The sequence below is a fragment of the Myxine glutinosa genome, chromosome 4, assembly GCF_964187855.1.
Source record: "Myxine glutinosa chromosome 4, kmMyxGlut1.1, whole genome shotgun sequence".
Classification (NCBI taxonomy): domain Eukaryota; kingdom Metazoa; phylum Chordata; class Myxini; order Myxiniformes; family Myxinidae; genus Myxine; species Myxine glutinosa.
This window is the reverse complement of record NC_136264.1, coordinates 124,457,197-124,479,764: the sequence shown is the minus strand read 5'-3', so window position 1 is coordinate 124,479,764 and position 22,568 is coordinate 124,457,197. Positions and strand designations below refer to the sequence as shown.

Sequence of the window (22,568 nt, the reverse complement as noted above, 5' to 3'; positions counted from 1 at the left end):
AAGATTGATTTGATTAACATATACCCCAACCATTTATTTATGAGAAAAAACCTATGTGATATTAATCATAACACCATTATCTGTATTAATCTGTAATTCTGTTTCCTCCAAAAGCAAACAATATGCATTAACCTCTTCACTCTCCCCTCTTTCAATGTATAGAGAAGTATCCACTCGATTAGACTTTATAGTTTCCTTTTGAGAACTCAGGTCAATTGCGTAGATTGTATAAAGTTTTTGAAACGCAACCATATCCAAAATAGGATCATTATTACCATTACTTTCACACACCTTTTGGTAGGACTTGTAGGCTTCCGCATAATCATTTTTTTCCCAATCAATTTCCAATCTATCTCGCGGATAAAATGTGCCATCAAGAGAAACCCGAAGTTGTTTCACCTTTGCATTATCACTCAGGGCATTATTCTTATTAGTACCGTCCTCTCCATCTGGTTTTTTAAAAATGAGCCAGAGGTATCGTGGCTTTCCTTGAAGAACACCTAAATTCCAAGTGTAGGTAGTGTGTTCCAGTTTAACGTGTTGACATCTTCTTTTAAGGTATGATACATTTAGCGGTTTCTTTGAGTTAAGTCTTCTATTTAACATCTCTTCCGTTTTAAGATTAGGAGTATATTCACTGATATACCAACACAAATCATTAATAACAAATTTATTATTTTCTCCAAAAGCATTTTCATCCCCAAAAAGCAATCTATTTACATTATCATTCCTTTGTAGTTGAAATCTAATTTTAAGCCCATACAAAACTTTATCATAATCACAAAATCCAAATATACCTTTCAGAGGTACTGCTACGGTAAAACTATTCTCAGCTTTTGCGTCATCATTATACATTGACTTCCTTTGACTATAACCAGGGTCTGCGTTTGTACCCGTTGACATATCAGGAATAAAACCCTCAACAGCTCCCTTACCCATTCTATCACTAAACGAATATAGTGTAAATTTCATCATTTCAGATGTAGCAGAGACATAATCAACCGCTTCAACCTCTTGTGTTCCAATATACAGGCGGACACTGTCAAACATTTTCCAGAAGAAATCATTTACGAGTGTAGCATTAGTATTATTCGCAGCCTTAGTGAATTTAAATTTACACAGCAAGAAACTATCAGCTATATTCAAGTAAGTTTGTTGATTATTTATTTCAAAACTTTTTGTTCCGTTTGAATTCCAGTCTGTTCCTGTTATAGCATTTACCTTAAAATAGTCTTCCTTTTTAGTGGAGTTTGAAATGATAATCGTATCATCCAAATCATAGATACTATCAATCGCTTCCATACTTGTATTTATATAGCATTAAAATTGTTGAAACCCTGACCCAAGTATTTTAATGATTTTTTGTCGTTCTTGTGAAGATAGTTGAGTTTTACCTTTTTTTATTTCTTTGATTGCTTGTAATTTATGAGACTCCTTTTGAGCATCTTTTATACTCTTTATAGCACCCGCAACGGAGCCCACGGCAGAAGCAGTTGAACCAATTAGGTCTTTATGTTTAAGGATGGTTGAACCAATACCCATTAGAGTATCAATTATCCCATCTCCTTTATTTCGAAATTGATGACCTACACCTCGTTGTCTCTTAGGTTTATAGTATCCTCTACCCACATACCTTGTATAGTCTGGTGAAAGGAACATGCCCTCCCCTGTAATTATTTTATATTTTCCCAACTCGTGTTTTCTCACAATAACCATTATTTATTTATTGAAAAACTTCACGTAGGTGAATTCTGATGGATATAATTTCATCATTAAAGGATATCATACGATTATCTTGGTCGGTTATCCTAAAATTTACTCTGTATATGGTTTTTCCTGACACAGGTAAATAGACAAGATTTTTTGGTTCCATATTAAATTTATAACCAATCGGGGTTGAGTATGCACTGAATGAAAATATTGTATTTGTTCTTATTCCATCGTTATAAGCACCATCAATCAAATCACAATGAATTAATACTGAATTTATACCGGAGGATATTTGGATAACATTATCACTGTAAAACGTCCCGTTATTTTCAATCTTTTTTGAAGAGAAACCCAATAGCTCTCTAAACGAATTTTCAATCGTGAAATCAACTTTATAATTATTTTTAAGTTTAATAGTTGATTTTGAAGTGTGTTTTTGAATATCTATTACAATATTTTTTGGTTCATCACCTTTTTCTTTCATAAGGCGAGAGACTTCTGAAGATATTTGAGAAATCTCGTAAGCTCCAGGTGAAACGGTTATAGTTTTATATCCACTTCCTGGATTATAACTAAACTTGTTGTTTTTCTCTGTGATATTAAAAAGGGTATTGTAAGTTTCCATTGACAACAAAGATGCCTCATATGAGGTAAGGGGGTCAAGTTGTAGTGGGTAAGGGAATGAAGCTGTGTAATCGCTCGTTGTGAAATTAAAACTAAGAATTGTGCTTCTCATCTTATTTAATATCTAATAAAATATCTTTGTATTGACATTTATTAATTATTTTCATGTTCATCAACTGATCTAAAATGGCTGAGGATTCATTAAAACAATTGTTGTTTCCAGCCTTCTTACTACCTAACAACAATAATAGCCTATTAACTAATTGTGATGGGTCATTTGGAAGAAAACTAACACCCGAACCAAGCTTACTTAAAGCATCAATAATATGTTTCTCCTTCTCATTCTTCTTACTTTTACCAGCAACAGAAACTCCATAATCAAGTGCATTTAGCAACTCAATATATACCCTATCTTCCTCTCTTTCCATATCAAGTGGTTCCTCAAAATATTTTGAACCGCTGAATCCGGGGTTTGTTAGAAGAAACATTAATCTTGGAGTTAATTTAACATTTGGTTGAGTAGAACTCAAGAACATCAATTCATCATTAAATATCAATACCTTTTCTTCCACAAGATGAAACACTGCTGGTTCTTCTGTTGGAATGAGACCTGCTCTGGTTTTTGAACCCGCCGAATATTCATTGTTTTGAAGAGCTTCCACAACATAATTAGGGGGTTGATTTACCTCCTCAAGTTTCCGAAATAATCCCTCGTCATCATATTCTAATTCACCAAGTTCTTGTTTTGTTATCTGACTAAAATCTTTGAGCATTTGAAGTTTTTTCGGAGTAAATTCTACCGTAAATGCGAAAACAAAGCAGCAGCGATATACGGCAGAGATGCTTGCACGGCAAGATAACCACGTGACCGGAACCCACTTGGTGGCGGGTGGCGTAAGCTCGTAACTCAGATCTCGGCTCGCATCTCAAAGCAATAAACCGCCCGAGCGACGGCTCGTATCTCGGAAAACTCGTAAGTTGGTGCACTCGTCAGTCAAGGTTTCACTGTATATATATATATATATATATATATATATATATATATATATATATATATATATATATATATAAGAAATTAATTATATTACAATTATATAAATGAACAGGATTATAAATAATTAATTGACATATGGGGGAAAATTATACACCCAGACCAAGAGTGGGTTCGGTTCCAGCATTCAACTAATTCAATTCCAGCATTCAACTAATCAATGGAGGTTCCTGGTTCGAGCCCCGCATTGAGTCAGGATTTTTTCACACTTAGCCCCTCGCAGGAATTTGATTCCTGTTTCTAAAATTGTAGATGAATTAATCTTCAATACATTTCTACTTATTCACACACACATACGCATGCATATACTTACGCTAACATTCAGGGTCTGCCTAGCAGGCACGTAAGACATCGGCCATTATAAAGCTTGCTGTGTTAAGTGTGGAAAAGTTCAGAGGAGATTGCGGCTGGCTCAATAGCGCAGTGGGCTGTTGACGCGTAATCAATGGAGGTTCCTGGTTCGAGCCCCGCATTGAGTCAGGATTTTTTCACACTTAGCCCCACGCAGGTATTTGATTCCTGTTTCTAAAAAAAAAATTATATATATATATATATATGTAGAAGAAATTAATTATATTACAATTATATAAATGAACAGGATTATAAATAATTAATTGACATATGGGGGAAAATTATACCCCCAGACCAAGAGTGGGTTCGGTTCCAGCATTCAACTAATGAAGCAGGAGGCATGTTTCACTGACACCCTGGCCAAATTCTAAATCCCTGCCAGCTTCAATCGAATGTCAGACCTCACCAGTTGGGTTTGAACAATTTGGACCAAGTATATAAGCTCTATGGGCTGCCAACCCCAACGTAATGTGATGGGTGTGAGGAGAGAATAAGCACAGATCTGGTAAGGAGATAGTTTGACTCCTGGTTCAAAATATTCTTCGGACATGCTATACGTACAATGCTAGCAGGGTCTGCAAGATCTGCAGGGTTATCACCCTCATTCTCGACGCCATCTAAACGTCTAGCATCTCTCTCTGTGGGTGCTTCACGCACTCTCCGCCGTCGTGACTTTCCCACAGTTGGCAACCCAACATCTGTGCGTGGGCTCAGTACCTGCAAAAAAACGTTACAATGAAAATAACTCCATCATGAACCAACAAGAAAGTTACTGCTGCATGGCGATGCAATGTCCAGGATGCTTAGCAGCACTTGCCTCCAAAAGAGTGCATTGTGAGTTCTTTTTCAAAAAGGTGCGTGCAGTTCGATCTTTCCAAGCGCGGGCAGCAGCTGCCTGATTCTCCAGTTGTGGCAATACCTCCAACATCACTGGTATTGGACGTCCCCTGAGTATCGAGCGCTCCAGCACAGAGAGGTATGGTGGACTTGGTCCACACTGAAACATCCATTACAGAGAATTAGATTTTCTAATTAGAATCATCCATTACAGCATTTTACGGAACATTTTCTATTTCATTCATAAACAATATTTGCAATGAAGCTCACTATTTATTTAGGCTTTTCTGACCCCACACACAATGAAAACAAGTGGTAGAAAGCGCAAACCTGCAAGGCCTGCACAAGAGCTGTCCATTCTCGTGCTTTCCTTAAGGCCTCCTTCAGCGCCAGCATGTTGGGCAAGTGAGCGGGAATTGCCTCGGCTTCTTGCACCATAGTCTCAAGCAGGGACATTGGCTGGCGTGCCCTGAAATTCAAACCCGCGCAGCATTATTGTACACCGCTCATTATTGTCATTATTATTATTTATTATAATTTTTATTATTTTTAATAATGTTATTATTATTATTATTATTAATTATTATTTATTATTGTCGCAGCATCATTATTATTATTGTTGCGTCATTATTGTCAGTGAGGTCAGTGTCTTGACTGCCACTAGTAACATGTAACCCAGTGCTACCTGCCACATGGTCGGGTAGTCAGCGACTAAACCGACAACCCTCACTGGCTTGCCTGTGGGAAGGGTGGCTGTGACACCCTGCAGGACTAAAAACAATACCTGTTAAAGGGCGGATGAGTTCCCTTCTTGAGTCAATGGCCATCCAATAAGGAGATGGTATCTCTAAAAAACACCCATCTGGTTGGACCGGTGTTTTAGGTAGTAGGTTGTAGACAGCAACCACCCAGGGTAGTACTACCATTCGGACTTAGGAGCGTTAAAGTGGTGGCCGGAACCATCTTACACACTCCATGTCAGGATTGCTGATCTTACCTTCTGTATCACTCAAACTATAACTACCGGGCTAGCTTCAACCTCTCTTTCTTGCAAACAAACATCATACAGTTTTCATCAAAAACTTTTCGTACTCATTTTCACTCCTCACCTTCACATTCTCTCTCTTTTACTTATATTTCCCCTCATTTCAGTATTACCTATTAGCAGTAGCAGTATTAGTCCCTCCCAAGACCCTTGCCTGTCGAATCAACGTGATTTTTCAATTCAATTCACCAACATTCATGGTCTTTCTTTGAATCTTTTCTCTGTTGAACATCATCTAGCAAGTTCCTCTCCGAATATCTTGCTTCTCTCAGAGACCCAATTGTCACTGATGGTCTTGTTAATTCCTTTAACATTTTGAACTCCAACCTTCACTCATGATTCTGCTTCAAAGGAGGAGTGGGTATATGCTTCAAAACTAACATGCCTGCTGTACGCTTTGTGGACCTCGAATCTCCAAACTTTGATGTTGTCTGGCTTAAGATTTGCCTCCCGACCATCACTATATTTCTCTGTTTCACTTACTAGTCAGGGCCCTCAGGGATATTTTGGGGCCGTTTGGTTCAAATTCTTCCAAAAGCACCAAATTTGGCCCAGATGTTGCCCATGCCATACTCTTTCGATTTTTGACGGGCGCCAAGTCGGGCGCCCCCCCCCCCCCGCCGGGGGCCTCATATTGGCGAAATACTAAATGGCCGCCACCCGGATTAGAGGAAAATCAGTTAAATAACCAAAAGGGTTGGAATCATGTATGATACCACTTTCCAGGGGTTTTCGAGGTCGAGGAATCCAATTATGATGTTATTTTGATGATTCGAGGTCAAGGTCAACCCTCAAGGTCATCTTAAAGGTCATTTTTGAGTCAAACATGTCGGTTTTTGAGTTTTTTGTCAAGATTTACGTGAGGTTCACCATTTTATGTTTCTGGGTTGGGTAATCGAACTCTGACCTTATTTTTGACAATTAGAGGAAATATTTACATGTCTATTTCCTAATTTTCAGGCATATGCAGTTCATCAGTCTAATTACAAAGGTACGGGTTTTGATGTTTTATGAACTGTATGCCATATCCTTGTGTTAAATTTTTGTGCGATCATGATCCGGGTTCATGTATACATGATTGTATACATGTCATAAATATGACGTCATAGGTCATGTGACCTGCAGCCATATTGGATTTTATGAAAACCTTAAAAATGGATCCCTGCCTTCATTTTTCGATCGATTCATTTTGAACTTTGAACACTTATAGTACGCCATGTGATTGGATGTATATCCTAATTATGACGTCATAGGTCAGGTGACATGGCGGGATGGACCGGTATGGTCCCCGGATCATACCGCCCTTGGCGCCCATCAAAAATCGAAAGAGTATGGCATGGGCAACATCTGCGCCAAATTTGATGCTTTTGGAAGAATTTGAACCAAAATATCCCTAAGGGCCCTGACTATACTGCTCTCCCAATTCTACAAACTTTATGGCTTTCTTTCACCATCTTAATTCCTGCCACGAGGCCATGACATCTGAACACCCTCAAGCAGAATTCCTCTATTTTGGAGACTTCAATGTACACCACAGGGAGTGGTTGAAAACTTCCCACATGGGGATATATACAGACTTGGCATTTAATATGGAATTTTTTTTTTGTGGGGGTGAACTTACTTTTCAAGATGACCTAGAACCAAAAGTTCATTGGAATTATGTTGAAATTATTCTAGATTTTGTTAATGTGACCTTTGAAAGAAACAAAAACCACATTTGACATTTCAAAGCAAATAAATTGATCCTTGAAAGTGATGTAAACTGATATCGAACTCAATTCACGGACAGGACTGTGTTAAACTTCTGTGCGTTTTCCAGAAGTATCTCTTTATTTTGCACATTAGCCAAAAAATTTTTTTAACAAAAACAAAAGTTAAATTACGACTGGGATTACGGACAGTAAAATTACAGTTCAGTACTTCGTGTAACCCCCACGAGCATTCAGGAGAGCACGTACACGTTGAGGCATGCTGTTCACGAGATTTGCCAAGGTTTGGACAGGAATCGCTTGCCATGCAGTTACAATAGCCTGCTGCAATTCACGCACAGAGGTAGGCTGCTGGTCCAAGTTGTCGATTTGACGCGTTAATTCTGCCCACAAGGTCTCTATCAGATTCATATCCGGGGACATGGTAGGCCACTCCATATGCTCTACACCACGGTCAGCAAGAAAGTGTTGGATCATGCGAGCACGATGAGGCCGTGCATTGTCATCTTGGAAGACAGAGTTTCCTCAAAAGGCTGCACGAACAAATGGAAGCAATGTTTCTTCAAGAATGGCCCTGTGCTTGAACTGGTTCAGGTTTCCATTCAGAACAACCAGGTCAGTTTTGCCCCCTGCATGAAAAGCAGCCCAAACGGTCACCACACCACCTCGAGCTTGGACTCTTGGCACTATACAATCTTCGTTGTAGGCTTCATGCACTTGTCTGCACACTCGAACGCAGCCATATTGACGACAGACCAGAAATCTAGACTTGTTACTGAAGATCACGTGATTCCAGTGTCCTGGCTGCCATTGACGGTGCTCTCTGGCCCACTGCAATCGGCGCTGGCGGTGTTGTCTGGTCAGACGTGGCTTTCTCAGGGGACGCCTGGCACGATAGCCTGCTTGAACCAGTCGTTGGTTGACTAGCCTTCTGGATACAGGCACATTTGTCAGTTGCTGCCACTCAGCCCTAAGCCGATTAGCTGACTTGGTACGGCCATTGCGGACTAACCGGTGCAGCTGGCGATCATCCCTCCTTGTGGTTCTGCGGTGACGTCCTGACCTCGGTATTTGAGTAGGGACACCCCTCTGAGCATTTCGTTTCAGGATCTTTGACACCTGACCTTGAGTGATGCCATACTGCTGAGCAATAGCACGCTGTTTCATGCCGGAATTTCGTAAAGCCACCACTAAATGACAAACAGCATTGTCGAGTTGACGGACCATCTCCAGGGGAAGCGGCCATAACTTTTGTAGACGTGCAGCAGTTGTTTTCCACGAATACAGAACGCAACAACCCTTATATACCCGATTGTGAAGCCAATCGTCAAATGTACCTGTCCGTACATTTTGTCACGCCACCTGTGATATAATCCTGTTATTGACTTCTTGCTGCGACAGCCAATCAGTGACATGGTTCTTTTAACAAAGAAATCACCGAAGCGTAAAAGAAACTCACCAGATTGACATACCGAGTTCAGAAGGTAAACCCAAGTCAAGAAAAAAAAAAATTCCATATTAAATGCCAAGTCTGTATATATATATATACTATATATATATATATATATATATATATATAAATATATATACAGTGAAACCTTGACTTACGAGTTTAATTCGTTCTGTGACCGAGCTCGTAACTCAATTTGCTCGTTTCTCAAATTAAATTTCCCCATTAAAATGCATTGAAATGCTATTAATCCGTTCCAGCCCCCAAAAAACCACACCAATTTTTTTTGTTACGTGTTTTTAAATAAGAAAAATGTACTTTATAAATAACAAATAATGTATAAACAAGCATGACCTCGTATATACTGTTCATAATAAAAGAGAATGTTGTAGCGACCCATGGGTCCCCCAAGCAAGACCGGCATCAGAATCTCCTTGCTCCAGCCGGTGACGTCACCGGCGGGGATCCCCGGCGCCAGAGTGGCTGGTCACGTGACCGCCAAAGCGTCCCGCGCGTGCGGGTATAATGAGCTACACCTGTGGATCACTTGACCACCGAAGCACGCCTCGCTTGAGAGGCGTGGCTTTCGGTTTCGGTTTGGGTTTTTGGTTTTGCTTTATAAGGCAGCCCGATAAACGGGCTTTTTAGTGTTCCCGAGTTGGTTTTACGAATAAACATCTTCTCGGACGAGTTTGTGCCTTGCCATCCTTTTATCCGTATTCTGCTGGAGTCCAGACTCCTTCAATGTAAAGAAATAAACTGGTTTTATTAAGTGTTGTGGCGGACACGAAAGCACTGACGTGGTGACATCACCCCGCACACCAAGTGGGGGTGGGCCACGCCGGGGAGAGAGGCGTGGCCTCAGGATATAGACGGGGCGCGCAGCCTTGAGCAGCTTAGTGCTGCAGTTTGAATAAAGACTCTTGTATGAACCGCGTTGTCCGCTTGCTCCTTGCGTAAGCATTAGCGCACGCAGCATCGCGCTACAGTGTATTTACCTTGAAGATCAGACGAAGATGCTGGCGGAGGTGGAGGAGATAACTTTTGCCCTTTTCGCCACACTTTCCTCGCTTTCACTTGCAGGGCGTTTCAATAAAAACCTGTCCAAGGAGGTTTGTTTCTTCCTCCCTTTCAAAATGTTTCGAAAATTCTCCATCTCTTCATGGATAGAGGTCCGGAGCTTTGAAATAATCGTAACGCCCTTGGCTGGCGTTATAGCCTTTATCGACTCCTGCTTCAAAATCGTACATATCGTAGAAGTACTACGATCGTACTGCCTCGCCAAGTCGACAACACGCACACCTCGCTCATGTTTTTCGACGATTGCGTGTTTTATATCCAAGCACATCATCCTCTTCTTCTTCTCAGTACTGCCCTTGGCACTCAATTTTTCTTAGGACCCATGGTTAAAACTAAGAAATTTTCCAAAATAACCAACATGCGAAAACAAAGCAGCAGCGATATACGGCAGAGATGCTTGCACGGCAAGATAACCACGTGACCGGAACCCACCTGGTGGCGGGTGGCGTAAGCTCGTAACTCAGATCTCGGCTCGCATCTCAAAGCAAAAAACCGCCCGAGCGACGGCTCGTATCTCGGAAAACTCGTAAGTTGGTGCACTCGTAAGTCAAGGTTTCACTGTATATATAAATATATATATATAAATATATAAATATATAAATATATATATATAAATAATATATATATATATATATATATATATATATATATATATACATATATATATATATATTTATATATATATATTTATATATATATATATTTATATATATATATATATTTATATATATATATATATATATTTATATATATATATTTATATATATATATATTTATATATATATTTATATATATATATTTATATACTGTATATATATATATATATTTATATATATATATGCGGCTCTGTTTCTCTTTTCTACAGATATTACTTCGGTTTCTGCTCCCAAGAACTTGCTGCTTGTGTACCTCCGCCATTATCGAGACCACGGAATACTCGACACGCCACTACATCTCATGATTATTGTGTGGCCATTGGCCAGTCAAGGGTGGGCCGTTATGATGTTTGTTTCTTCCCCTCCACTGCCAAACTCTGGAACTCTTTACCTTCACATGTATTTCCAAACACTTATGACCTTCCCCTTTTCAAAAAGCAGATTTTTTCCTTCCTCAAAAACTCTTGGACTATTCTCTCTTTTTTCACTTTTTAACTCAACTGGACTACTGTCCAGTTGAGTTCATCACATACTGAACCCTCCGGCGTCCGTCGTCGTCGTCGTCTGTCGTCCGTTAACTTTTCGACGTTAACACTCCAGCATCCACAAATATCAACCGATTCTGATCAAACTTGACAAGCAGCATCCTTACCCCAAGGAACAGGTTGCTATTACATTTCAGCCAGATCCGTTGAAAAATGGCGGACTTAGGCGACCATTTTGTTTTTGGTCATGAAAACGACGTTAACACTCTAGCGTTCACAAATATTAACAGATTTTGATCAAACTTAGAATGTTTAACCCTTACCACACAAGGTAGGTTGCTATTGCATTCCAACCCGATCCGTCACAAAATGGCCGCCATAGGCCGCCATATTGTTTTCAGCTCCAAAACGACGTTAAGACTTCAACGTCCACAAATATTTATGGATTTTGATCAAACTTGGTGTGTGAGACTCTTACCACACAAGGTAGGTTGCTATCGCATGTCAACCCGATCTGTCACAAAATGGCCACCATATAACGTTGGCCAGTCAGTTCAGTTGAGTTGAGTTCTGCTTCCCTGGAAGCTCTAGTTTTATCAATGCAGCTCTTTTCTTTAAGTCCTGGCCTCTATGAGGACTAGATCGTCTGTGACTGGAGTCTTCAACATAAAAAAAAAATCCTCAATAAGAGGTCATAAAGCACAGCCAGGTAATCTAACCATAAGCAATAGGCTTTAGCGAAAATAAAGTTCTGAAGCACAGTGAAAGAGCAAATGCGGAATCGAGTCCTACATAACATATTGTTGCGGTTTTGAGAACCCTCACTTGTGTAAATAAATTCAACATTATTAAATGGTTAAAGGTTGCACCCAATAGTTGGGCCACAAGCAACACGTAGGCCACCATAGGACTTCAGTTATTTCATTAGTATGTGTATTAGATAAGGCCGTGTTTCCAATAGTTGAATCTGCGTTGTGTCAATCAAATAAGAAGTAGGCCCCATTCCGTTCATTTTGTCAGCCTCCCTCTCCAAGCGACGCCATTACGCGCCCTCCAGTCTGCCCTATGGCTCTCCCAATTTGTTACGCGCCTTTGTTAGCAGCGTTCGCTGCCTTGAGCTGGAGCTCGCTCAAACGCCACCATAAGCCACGCGGTGAGGCCCGGAAAAGGGGGGCGGAACGCCAAGATGAAGGTGTGGCCACGTCATCCAGCCGTCAAAGGCGGAGCCGGTAAGCCCTCACCAGCCAACCAGGGCTGAAGTGACATCGCCGATAGGCGTGGTTTTGGGCTCGCGGAGCGTTTTGCTGGTGGAGATATATAAGCGAGCGCAAAGCCCTTTCACAGGACTGGTTGGAGGCGCGCGCGTTGTAAGAGGACTTATGCGGAGAAGGCTTGGTGCGCATTACAGGAGACTCATGCGCCGGCGTTTGTTAAAGAGGACGTGTTGGAAGGGTGGCTTGGAGAAGGACTAAGAAGAAGAAGGGCACGCTTGTTAAAGAGGACATTGGGGGGAGAGAGGGCGTTTGGCACAAGTGTGCACATATTACATACGCAGGACACCAGCTTCCCCCCGCTATATAACTGTCCGGTCGCGTTCAACTATACGCGGAGCTGCCTGCCGGGTTTCGCTCACTGGACCGAAGCCTGGACCCCATCGCCGGACCCTCTACCTGTTCCATCAACCATCTACAATCCCCGTGTGAGTGTGTATGTTTGTCCTGGGTATTAAGGATAAGACTGCTTTAGGAATGCCCTGTGTTCTGCTTCTTCTTCTTCCTATCCTGTACATTCTTTCGTTTCCTCTTCCTTCTGTACATTGTGAATAAATTGCCCTGTTCTTTCTTGGTTTCCTCTTATCCGATCGCATCCGTCTTTTCTCTCATTGGGTAAACGTGGCACGATAGGAACTGCTTATAATCGGGTTTAGTCATTGTTAACGGCCCGAATCGCGGCTCGCTTCGCTCGGCGTGTCCACTAACGCCGTGGTTCGGGCGGGAGTTATTTCCCTGCTTCGCGGTCGGTGTTCGTAATTCGGTATTTGGGACTAAATTGACCAATAACCCTATCTAATACCGACCGGAAGGAGCGTATAACCCCCAGGACTCGGGTCGGCCAGATAATAAGACAAGGGGATTAACCCCCCCCCCCCCCCCTTGATAAGGGGAGAGCCGACGTCCGAGATCCGCAACAATATTTAAGCATTCCACAATGATTAACAAACAATATTGTCACAATGGAAGTATGTTTTCAAGAGTATGCCTGTCTGAAGGTACCAGGTATGATACTAGGTATGTTGGTAGTGGAGTAGGTTCAGTTGATTTGCCATAATAGTCTATATTATCCTCAGGCTCGTGTGAACTCTGCTATTGTGCTGGTGGAGGATTACGGTCATATTACTGTTGGGATGGCTTCTCTCCGTACATGTCTTAATGTCTTGTACATGTCTTCATTTATGTTTCAACACCACATCCAAGAAATCCCATTGATCATGTACACTCAAAAAGACAATCCAACAAGTGAGTGAAAATACACAAACACACAATCAATAATGAAGTTGTCAATAAATAAGGGGGAGACGAAAAATCCAGGAAGTAAGAGTGTTGCTGTTCGTATCATATGGGTGTCTCTGTCGAAAGTGCCTTATTTGTAAACAACGTTTTCACTGCAAAGGTGAATGAACAAGCATTATTTAATAATTGCACATGCACGCACACACAACACAGGATTTGCCATTAGACCAAAAAAAACAACAACTGTTGACCGAGGGGGAAATTACTTGTAGCAACATCCTTGGTCTGGTGGCACCATCTAGTGGTGGAGCTTTACTCTCTGCAGACTGTGGTGCATTTTTAGAAAGATATCCTCCACTCGTTTCCCATCTCTTTCTCCCTCCCGGTCAACAATAGAATGTAAACCAACGGGGTTTATCCATGCTCTATTTTTTAAATGCTGAGCATGAAACGAGTTATTTGGTGTGACTCAGTCAGTAAGAATTGTACCGCCGACCTTCCTGACTCAGAGCAGATACTCTTTTCCACATTGCCACCGAGTCTGTTAATGGGGTCTTTAAAAGTGCCCTATAATAGAGCCAGAAACCAGGGCCCCCTCCAAAAAAAACCCCATCCAAAAACATCGTTGATAATACACATTGTGCTTTGTTGGATTGCACAAGTCACAATTCTTTAGTTTTGACGCAATTTTAAAAAACACACGCACTGGCTCAGCGCAGAGTATGATTATTTTATCATATATATAAATCCTCTTCGTCCCCTGTGGAACATATGGCTGAAGCAATCTCCTTCCACTTAGCCCTGCCTTGTGCGAAATGTTGTGCCATGTTCCAGGTGAGATCCATTTTATTGAACTCTGTCAATACAGCCCTACACCAAGTGATCTTTTGCCTTCCAAGTTTCCTCTTGCCAGCTGGTGTCCATTATAGGGATACTTTAGGAATACGATCTTGATCCATTCTTAGTACATGCAGGGACAGTATTCGTGATTCTGGGGCCCTGGACTAAGACAAGGGTGGGGCCCCCACATCCCCTCTATTCACACTCAACCCACTCTGAACAAGAATAAACCGCACAATTTTCACAATGCATGTCCCTTCAATAATGAACCGCAGTTTGTGATTTGACTTTACTCTATTCTCCAATATTAACCAACCCATTACAGAAAATGTAGAGCTATTACTGTAAAAAATTTTTTTTAATATTATAGGAATATAATGACTAGATTCACTTTGACATTACAGTCTGAATGCATTGTATTGGGCTCATAAAATAACATACTCCAGCTATAACTAGGAAATGATGAGGTTAGTAAGGTAAAAATGTTTTTACCTCCTAGCCCCAACATTACCGCTGCTGCTGCTGGCTGTTTCAACTGACTGCTGCTTCATTCTGTTTTACTTTTGAAGAAATTAGTAACCTTTTGCAAACTTTCATGTAATTTCTTCTCTCCTTTTATTTTTTTAATTTTTCTGCCCTACTCGGATAATTTTGTTTCATTGCTTCTGGCTAACTTTGCCGAGGTAGACCGTAAAATAACATTAGCTCAATTGATGACGTGCGCATGTCTTTTTTTCCTTTTTTTTTTAACGACAGATGAATAACATTAGCTAGATCGATCACGTATCAATGTATGGGCATAATTTAAAAAAAATACAACCTCCGAACGTGAGTGGAATAGCTCATTTACGAAGGGAAGGTAGACATCAGCAAATAGTTGTTGTTTGGATTTTGTGCTATCAGAGAAGATTTACATACAGTAAATGAAAACGCCATCAGATTTTTCATTCTAAATACACTGGGTGACGAAATTGATGGATTCCTCAAGATGTCATATATCACCTCCACCGGCTGTTGCCCCCTCACCCTGCTCCTCCCCTCACTCCCAGAACGGAGCCCTGGAAAATTACCAAGGTTGCCCAAGAAAATTACCAAGGTAGGACCACCCCAAGTGCATGCCCTAGCCATCGAATACAACGACGCTGAAGCTCTTGGACAATGCTCTCGCAACCAGTCTTTACATGCAGGTCTTTGGTTGATATTTTGTTCGGCCAGAAGATGCGACATGTTTTCCGAAGGCATCCATTTCGAAAGGACTCTATCTTATTACCCTCGCCAGAGGAGAGGGTATTGCATTTGAGTCCGTTTGTTACTTGCCGGAAAAGATTCCGGCAAGTATGTTGGTTGGTTGGTTTGTCTGTCTGTTTGTCTGTTTGTGCGCAGTACTACGTCGACATCATTGCACATAACATCGCCATACTTTACACACATATTTGCCTTGCCCTGGAATAGACTGTGCCAATTTTTAACTCTCTAGGCCAAAAGTCAAGCTCAAGGTCACCCAAATCGATGGTCACCCAATCATTTGCGCCTCCCAATTGAAGCCCCGCCCTTAGGGCGGGTACCGTTGCTAGTAATATATAATGGCGATACAACAATTTTTACCGCTTTGCTTTGAGGAACGGGAATGAAGGGGGAGGAGCGTGTTAATATGTCTGGTTGAAGGCTTTGGGTGGTGAGGGGGGCTTGAAGGCAGATTTTAATCTTACAACCGCCATGTTGGTGCTCGCTGTTACTGCGATGCGAAGCGAAAGATGCCTCAGAGCTGTCACATTCACAATCGCTATGTCGTATGTACTCCCGATACGTGGTTCCTTCATTGTAAAAACTACCAAGTCAACAGTTAAAGGATTTTGAGCCGATAGGTGTTACGGCCTTGGCAAGATTGATGGAGACAGCGATCTGTTAGCTTATACACCTCCCAAATAGCTAAGTGGAATTCTCTCATGTAGAGATTGAACCCACATCGTTTGAACTTTGGCAGAGGTCATTATTTACTTTTAATGACCCAGATTGGCCGATAAAAAAGTACATTCCGGCAAGTCCTCGGTCCCTGACCGATTTTTCATTTGTCTGTCTGTCTGTCTGTTTTTCCGCACAGAATAAATATGATTTTCTTTTTAACTGTTGGTCCGATCGACAGGAAATTTTCACGATAGGTGCACCTCCTCCTGTATATTTTTTAAATGACAATTATGATGTCATCGATCACGTGGTATGGGTGCCATCTTGGAAAAACCAAAAACCTTTGCACCTCTAGATCTCCGAAAGCTCTGCATAGAAAAAAATTGAGACATAGCTCATTGTAAAGAACTCTCCATGTAGAATAACATGTTAACTGGATGGTATTCATAGAATACTTACCCTGCGCAGTCAACTTGGTGTGAGCCAACTCTTCTGTTTTTGAACGTTTTTTTTTTTTCTTTGATCCAATATGGCTGCCAGACCATGTGAGCGATGACATCATCAATTTACATTTTCTAATATAATTGTTGCATAGATCACGCTCAATAAATTTCAAACTGATCAGACTAAGCGTTGTCCCTGTTGAATTATAACGTCATAATTATGGCACCAATGACGTCATTGTTAACACCACCTATTCCCCATATGGAGTTCTTGACAATGAGCCACATTTCAATTTTTTACATAGAGCGATTTTGGAGATATAGAGGTGCAACATTTTTGGGTTTTTCCAAGATGGCACCTGTACCACAGGACCTATGACATCATGATTATCTTTAAAATAAAATATTAAAATATTCTAAAGGAGGAGGCACTCCTATGGTGAAAATTTCGTGTCAATCGGACAAACAGTTGCAGAGGAATTTTTTTTTCATACTGATCAGATCAAGCATTGTACTTGTCGAATTATGACGTCATAATGAAGGCACTGATGACATCATCATTAACATATCTTATTCCCCATGGGAAGTAGCTGACAATGAACCAGGTCTCAATTTTTTCCATTGAGCGGGTTGGGAGATAGAGAGGTGTAACGTTTTTCCAAGATGGCGTCCGTACCACGTGACCTATGACATCATAATAATGAATGAAAAATTATGCAGGCGGAGGCACTCCTATGGTAAAATTTCGTGCCAATCGAACAAACGGTTGCCGAGAAAATGAATTTTTAAAATGCAGACACGTACACACGTACGCCGCACGTATGCACGTACGACACGCATATGCACGTACGACACGCATATGCACGTACGCACCCGAATGCTTAACCCTGCTTTTCGCTTCGCGAGCACAGGGTATTGATGATGTCATTGGTGCCTCCATTAGTACGTCATAATTTGACGTTCCCTTTACATTTTACAAAAAGTCCCTTTACACTAAATGGTGAAGAATCACTTTAAAAAAAAAAAAAAAAAAATTCATATCCAGATCTGGATTTTCACCAAAATCAAATCGATTTGTCCTCGTCACACATCCATTGTGTCCACAAAGTTTCGTCTGATCCGTCCATAACTTGAGATATTGTGCTACATATCCGTTTTAGCCCCATCACTCAATGGTGAAGAATCACTGATAAAAAATTCTCTAATCCGGATTCGAATCTTCGCCAAAATCGAATCAATTCTTCCTTGTCACACACCCAACCTGTCCACCAAGTTTTGTCCGAATTCGTCCACAACTTTTTGAGATATCATGTTTTTCGGAAAGCCATATCGTTTTTTGCCCCATCTCTCAATCTCAATGGTGAAGAATCACTTTAAAATTTCACAGATAGAGATCCGGATCCGGATCTTCACCAAAATCTAATCATTTCATCCTTGTCACATACCCAACCTTACCAACCAAATTTCGTCCAAAACTGTCTGATACAGAGAAAATGGAATGAAATTTTACAGAAACAGTCTCATCTGATCACACATTACTCTGCATGCCCACCTGGCTTGGAGACAGACTCTGGCCTTCTCCTCCCAACGCTCAGCCAGTGTCAACAACTGCTGAAGCTCAGCAAGTGCACGTTCAACAGTGGCACGGGGTGCTACCGCCACACCACCTTCTAGCAAAGCCCGCATTTCTGCCAGCGTTGGTCTCTCTGGTGCTTCAAGTGCTTGCCGGACTTCTTGCAACCAACGTGCCTGCTGCAGAGCCAGGCGGAGGCTCTGTGTTTCCAGTAGGTCGACATCCAAACTCGAAGACTCATCTAGCAAACGCTCTAGTAGCTCGGGCTCTGGATTTTGGTCTTCTAGAGCTGCTTGGGCCTCTGCTTTGCAACGTTCAATCTTGTCTACGAGGTCCTTTTAAAAACGGAAACGGAAAAATTAATGGTGAAAAAAAAACAAGAAAAGAGACAGGAATGAAGAATGCAAAGCATTTAAAAAAAGAGGAAAGCCATTTTATGTTATAAAAGAAAACAAAACAGAACAATAAACCTTACCTGGACCTGTTTGGCTTGGGGCACGATGCAGGACAGACTAGCGAGCTGTGACATGAAGGCCTGTAGCTCCTCCAGTGAAAGCCTTGTTTGCACCTTAGCCTCTGAGCGCAACCTATAAATGGAAAAGAAAAATACAGTATTAAACTCACAATCTTTTTCAACACTTCATTGCCTTGCTTATAAACGTGTAAGTAATTGGATGTGCCATACCGCGTACGAGGCTTGTGGCTAAGCAACTGCTGTGCAAGCGAAGCACACTTTTCAGCATCGCGGATTGCCGCCGAAAGGCCTTTCTGGAGCAATGGGTTTCGGATCCTCTTCTCTTTCACCTCACTTACCAAGGCACGAAGTTCACCTAGCTCTGACATACAAGGCACATTTATACTTGGTTTATGTGGGCAATTGCAATGGATGGAGCAAAATACAACAAGTCAATAATGGGGTAAAGGAAGGAATAATGCTATCACTGAGTGAATGATCCTTTTGCACAGTATAATGCTATTTTCATCTAAAGACATTAAGTTATACAATTGCAGGAGAAATTGATACCAATACCGAAGCTGGTCAAGACTGTAGAACGAGAGCAAAGTTAGTTCTCCTGCAGGCAACGTTACTAATCAAGGAATCAAAACATTTGGAATTATCAAGGAAAACAAAACAATCAAGGAATGGGCATATTATTATTTTATTATTTTTTATTATAGGGCAACACCTTTAACTTAATGTGTATGATGCTTCTGGATATCAGTATTATTACCTTGCCTCTCATCCATCTAACTTTGTTTATTGAACTATAACGTTGCAATGCACGAGGAGGATGCAGCACGGCCTTTCCCTTTTTGTCTGACCTTTTCATTTCCTCCATGTGTTGACAAAGATTTTGACCTCGAGGTTCTGGCAGTTTTACCCAATATTTGTTCACTACATTATATCTAATACTCATTGTCAGAATGGTCAGATGGAACATTGATTAGCTTGGACCATGTAAAAGTTATTAGGCTTGAAATAATATGTTTAAAAGATGTGTTCTCAGCAAATGCACCAAATAAAGGCAACCCCCGCCTAACGTCGTACCGCATTACGTCGTTTCGTTATTAAGTCGCAGATTCATTAGCACACGTTTTCGTTTAACATCGTGCTATTATTCGTTACAACGGCATGTACCCATACATATTACAGTACTGCATCGTACAGTATCAGGAACTTACTTTGCCACACATCGTAAAGTGTTGGGAAACCTACTTTGCCACGCATCGTAAAGTGTCGGGAACAGTAGCTACTGTACAGGGTGGGCCAAAAGTAACCATACATAGGGAAAATAAACACTTTTATGAAATTACTCCAATAACGTAAGTTTTGCCGATTAACCTCTCCATTGATGTAAAAATTGGCTTCATCGGTAAACAAGATCCCAGATGAGAAGTTTGCATCATCGTTCAATTTGCTTAATGCCCATTCACAAAATTCCATCCGTCTATCCAGGTCGTCTTCATTCAGATGCTGCGCCATATGCAATTTGTATGGATGCCATTTGTTTGCTTTCAAAATGCACCTGATACTCGATCTGCTGACACCGCTTTCTGCAGACAACCGTCGTGTACTTTTTAGGGGACTCCGTGTAAGCTTTGTTAGTATTCTGTCCGTTGTATCTTCATCTGTGGCTGTACGTCTGCGACCACTTTTAAAAACCCTATGTATGGCAACTTATGGCCCACCCTGTACTTTGCTGCGTGGCATTCTTACCTTGAGAAGTTGACATCTACAAACTTTGTTGTTACGCTAAATAACTAGTGTGATGGGTCCAAAGCGTGCAGCAAGTGAGTGTAGTGTTAAGAAAAGTAGAAAAAGCATTAGCTTTAATGCAAAACTCGATGCATCAAGGCAGTTTGATGGAGGAGACCGAGCCGTGGACATTGGCCTGATGCTTAGGCTTCCGCCGACTACAGTCCGTACAATTTGCAAGAATGCAGATAAGATTCATGCGAGTGCTCAAGCTGTGACACCGTTTAGTGCTACGAAGATTAGTAGGACCAGAACTAGTTTGATGGAGAACATGGAGCGGCTCCTCTCGATTTGGAATGTTGACCAGAATCAGAGAAATATTCCCATAAGTTTCCTTGTGATTCAAGCGAAAGCAAAGAGTTTGTTTGACGATTTGAGGAGTGAAGGTGGTGAAATTTCTCAAAAATAAATTTTTCGAGGCTGGTTCGAGCGTTACAAGAGACGCGCTAATTTGCATAATATTAAAATGTCCGGTGAAGCGGCCAGTGCGGATACTGTTGCAGCTGGAAAATTCCCAGAGTATTTTAAGCGAATAGTTGAGGAAGGTGGTTATTCACCGAAGCAAGTGTTTAACTTCGACGAAACCGGCCTGTACTGGAAGAGGATGCCTGAACGCACGTATATTTCATGGGAAGAAAAGACTGCACCTATTTGAAGGTGGCAAAAGACCGGTTGACATTACTACTGGGTGATAATGCGAACGGCAGTATGAAGATGAAGCCATTGTCTGTCTATCACTCCGAAAATCCAAGAGTATTCAAGGGCATTTCAAAGAATCATTTGCCCGTTCATTGGAAATCCAATAAGAAGGCATGGATTACGGGAGCATTGTTTACTGAATGGCTAAATGTCCATGCACTCCCTGAATGGAAGGATTATTGCGCCAAAGGAAAACATTGCTTTCAAGATTTTGTTAGTGATCGACAACGCACCTGCCCATCCAATCAACCTTGATATGTGCGATTATGTCAAAGCTGTCTTCCTTCCTCCGAACACAACGGCACTTTTGCAACCAATGGATCAAGGTGTAATTGCAGCTTTTAAAGCTTATTTAACCAACTAATTTAACCAACTACGCCGCACATTTAACCAACTAATTAGGGAAACTGATGGAGAGGAGAAGCCGAGCATTCGTGAATATTGGCACGGCTACAATGTCCTGAAGTGCATTGATAACATCGGCGAGTCCTGGGCTGAAGTTACCGAGTCTTGTATGAATGGCGTATGGTCGAAGTTGTGGCTTGAATGCATGAATAACTTTAAAGGATTTGATGCTGTCCCTACAGTGAAGAAGGATATCCTAAGCCTAGCCAAGAAAGCAGGATTTGAAGAAGTTGAAGATGACATCATGCAAGTTCACCAATCACACGGCAAATAACTTACGAATGATGAACTGATTCAGCTTGAAATGCAGAGAGCAGAGGGCTTTACCCGAAGAAGATGAAGCTCCTTGCCAATTAACGACGAAGCGGATGTCGGAAGCCTTCAAACTTATTGAAAGTGCCATTGAAATCTTTAGTGATGACTATCCTCAAAAGGAGTGTGTGTGTCAAAAGTGGCCAGAGTAATTGGTGATGCAATTAAGTGCTATAAAGATATGTATCAAGAGAAAATCAGTGCAACAGAGTCTGGATGTATTTTTTAGAAGACAGGTTCCCCAAGAAAAAGATCTGAAGGAATCATCCGAGGGAGAGGTGGACGATTCTGCCTCTTCATCATCTCAGTGACTCCACCTCCTCAAACAAGCATCATCATCATCATCATCATCATCATCATCATCATCGGCGAGTACAGTACATAGTTAACTTATTGTAGTAAACTTATTAAAACTTCAAATTCCTTGTGTCTGGTGAAAAAACAAAAGTATCGGGGACCCAACCCCCCCCCCCCCCCTTATTTACATAAATTCTGATGGGGAAATTTGATTCACTTAAAGTCGTTTTGGTTAAAGCCACACTTTTCAAGAACATAACTACAACGTTAAGCGAGGACTGCCTGTAGGTACATTGACCTTTTTTCAGCTGCAGAAGAGTTTAGATGTT

At 41.2% G+C, this 22,568-nt stretch overlaps 1 protein-coding gene across 1 annotated transcript in view; it reads right to left on the bottom strand.

Moving 5' to 3' along the window:
• Positions 1-22,568, bottom strand: part of LOC137425167 (lysine-specific demethylase 5A) — a gene marked incomplete in the record, with an annotated part of 131,898 nt that overhangs the window by 16,591 nt on the left and 92,739 nt on the right. The window contains 6 exon segments of the mRNA XM_078776383.1: positions 4,298-4,453; positions 4,554-4,733; positions 4,904-5,042; positions 18,249-18,604; positions 18,745-18,856; positions 18,955-19,105. Of these exon segments, the coding sequence (XP_078632509.1) occupies positions 4,298-4,453; positions 4,554-4,733; positions 4,904-5,042; positions 18,249-18,604; positions 18,745-18,856; positions 18,955-19,105 (1,094 nt within the window).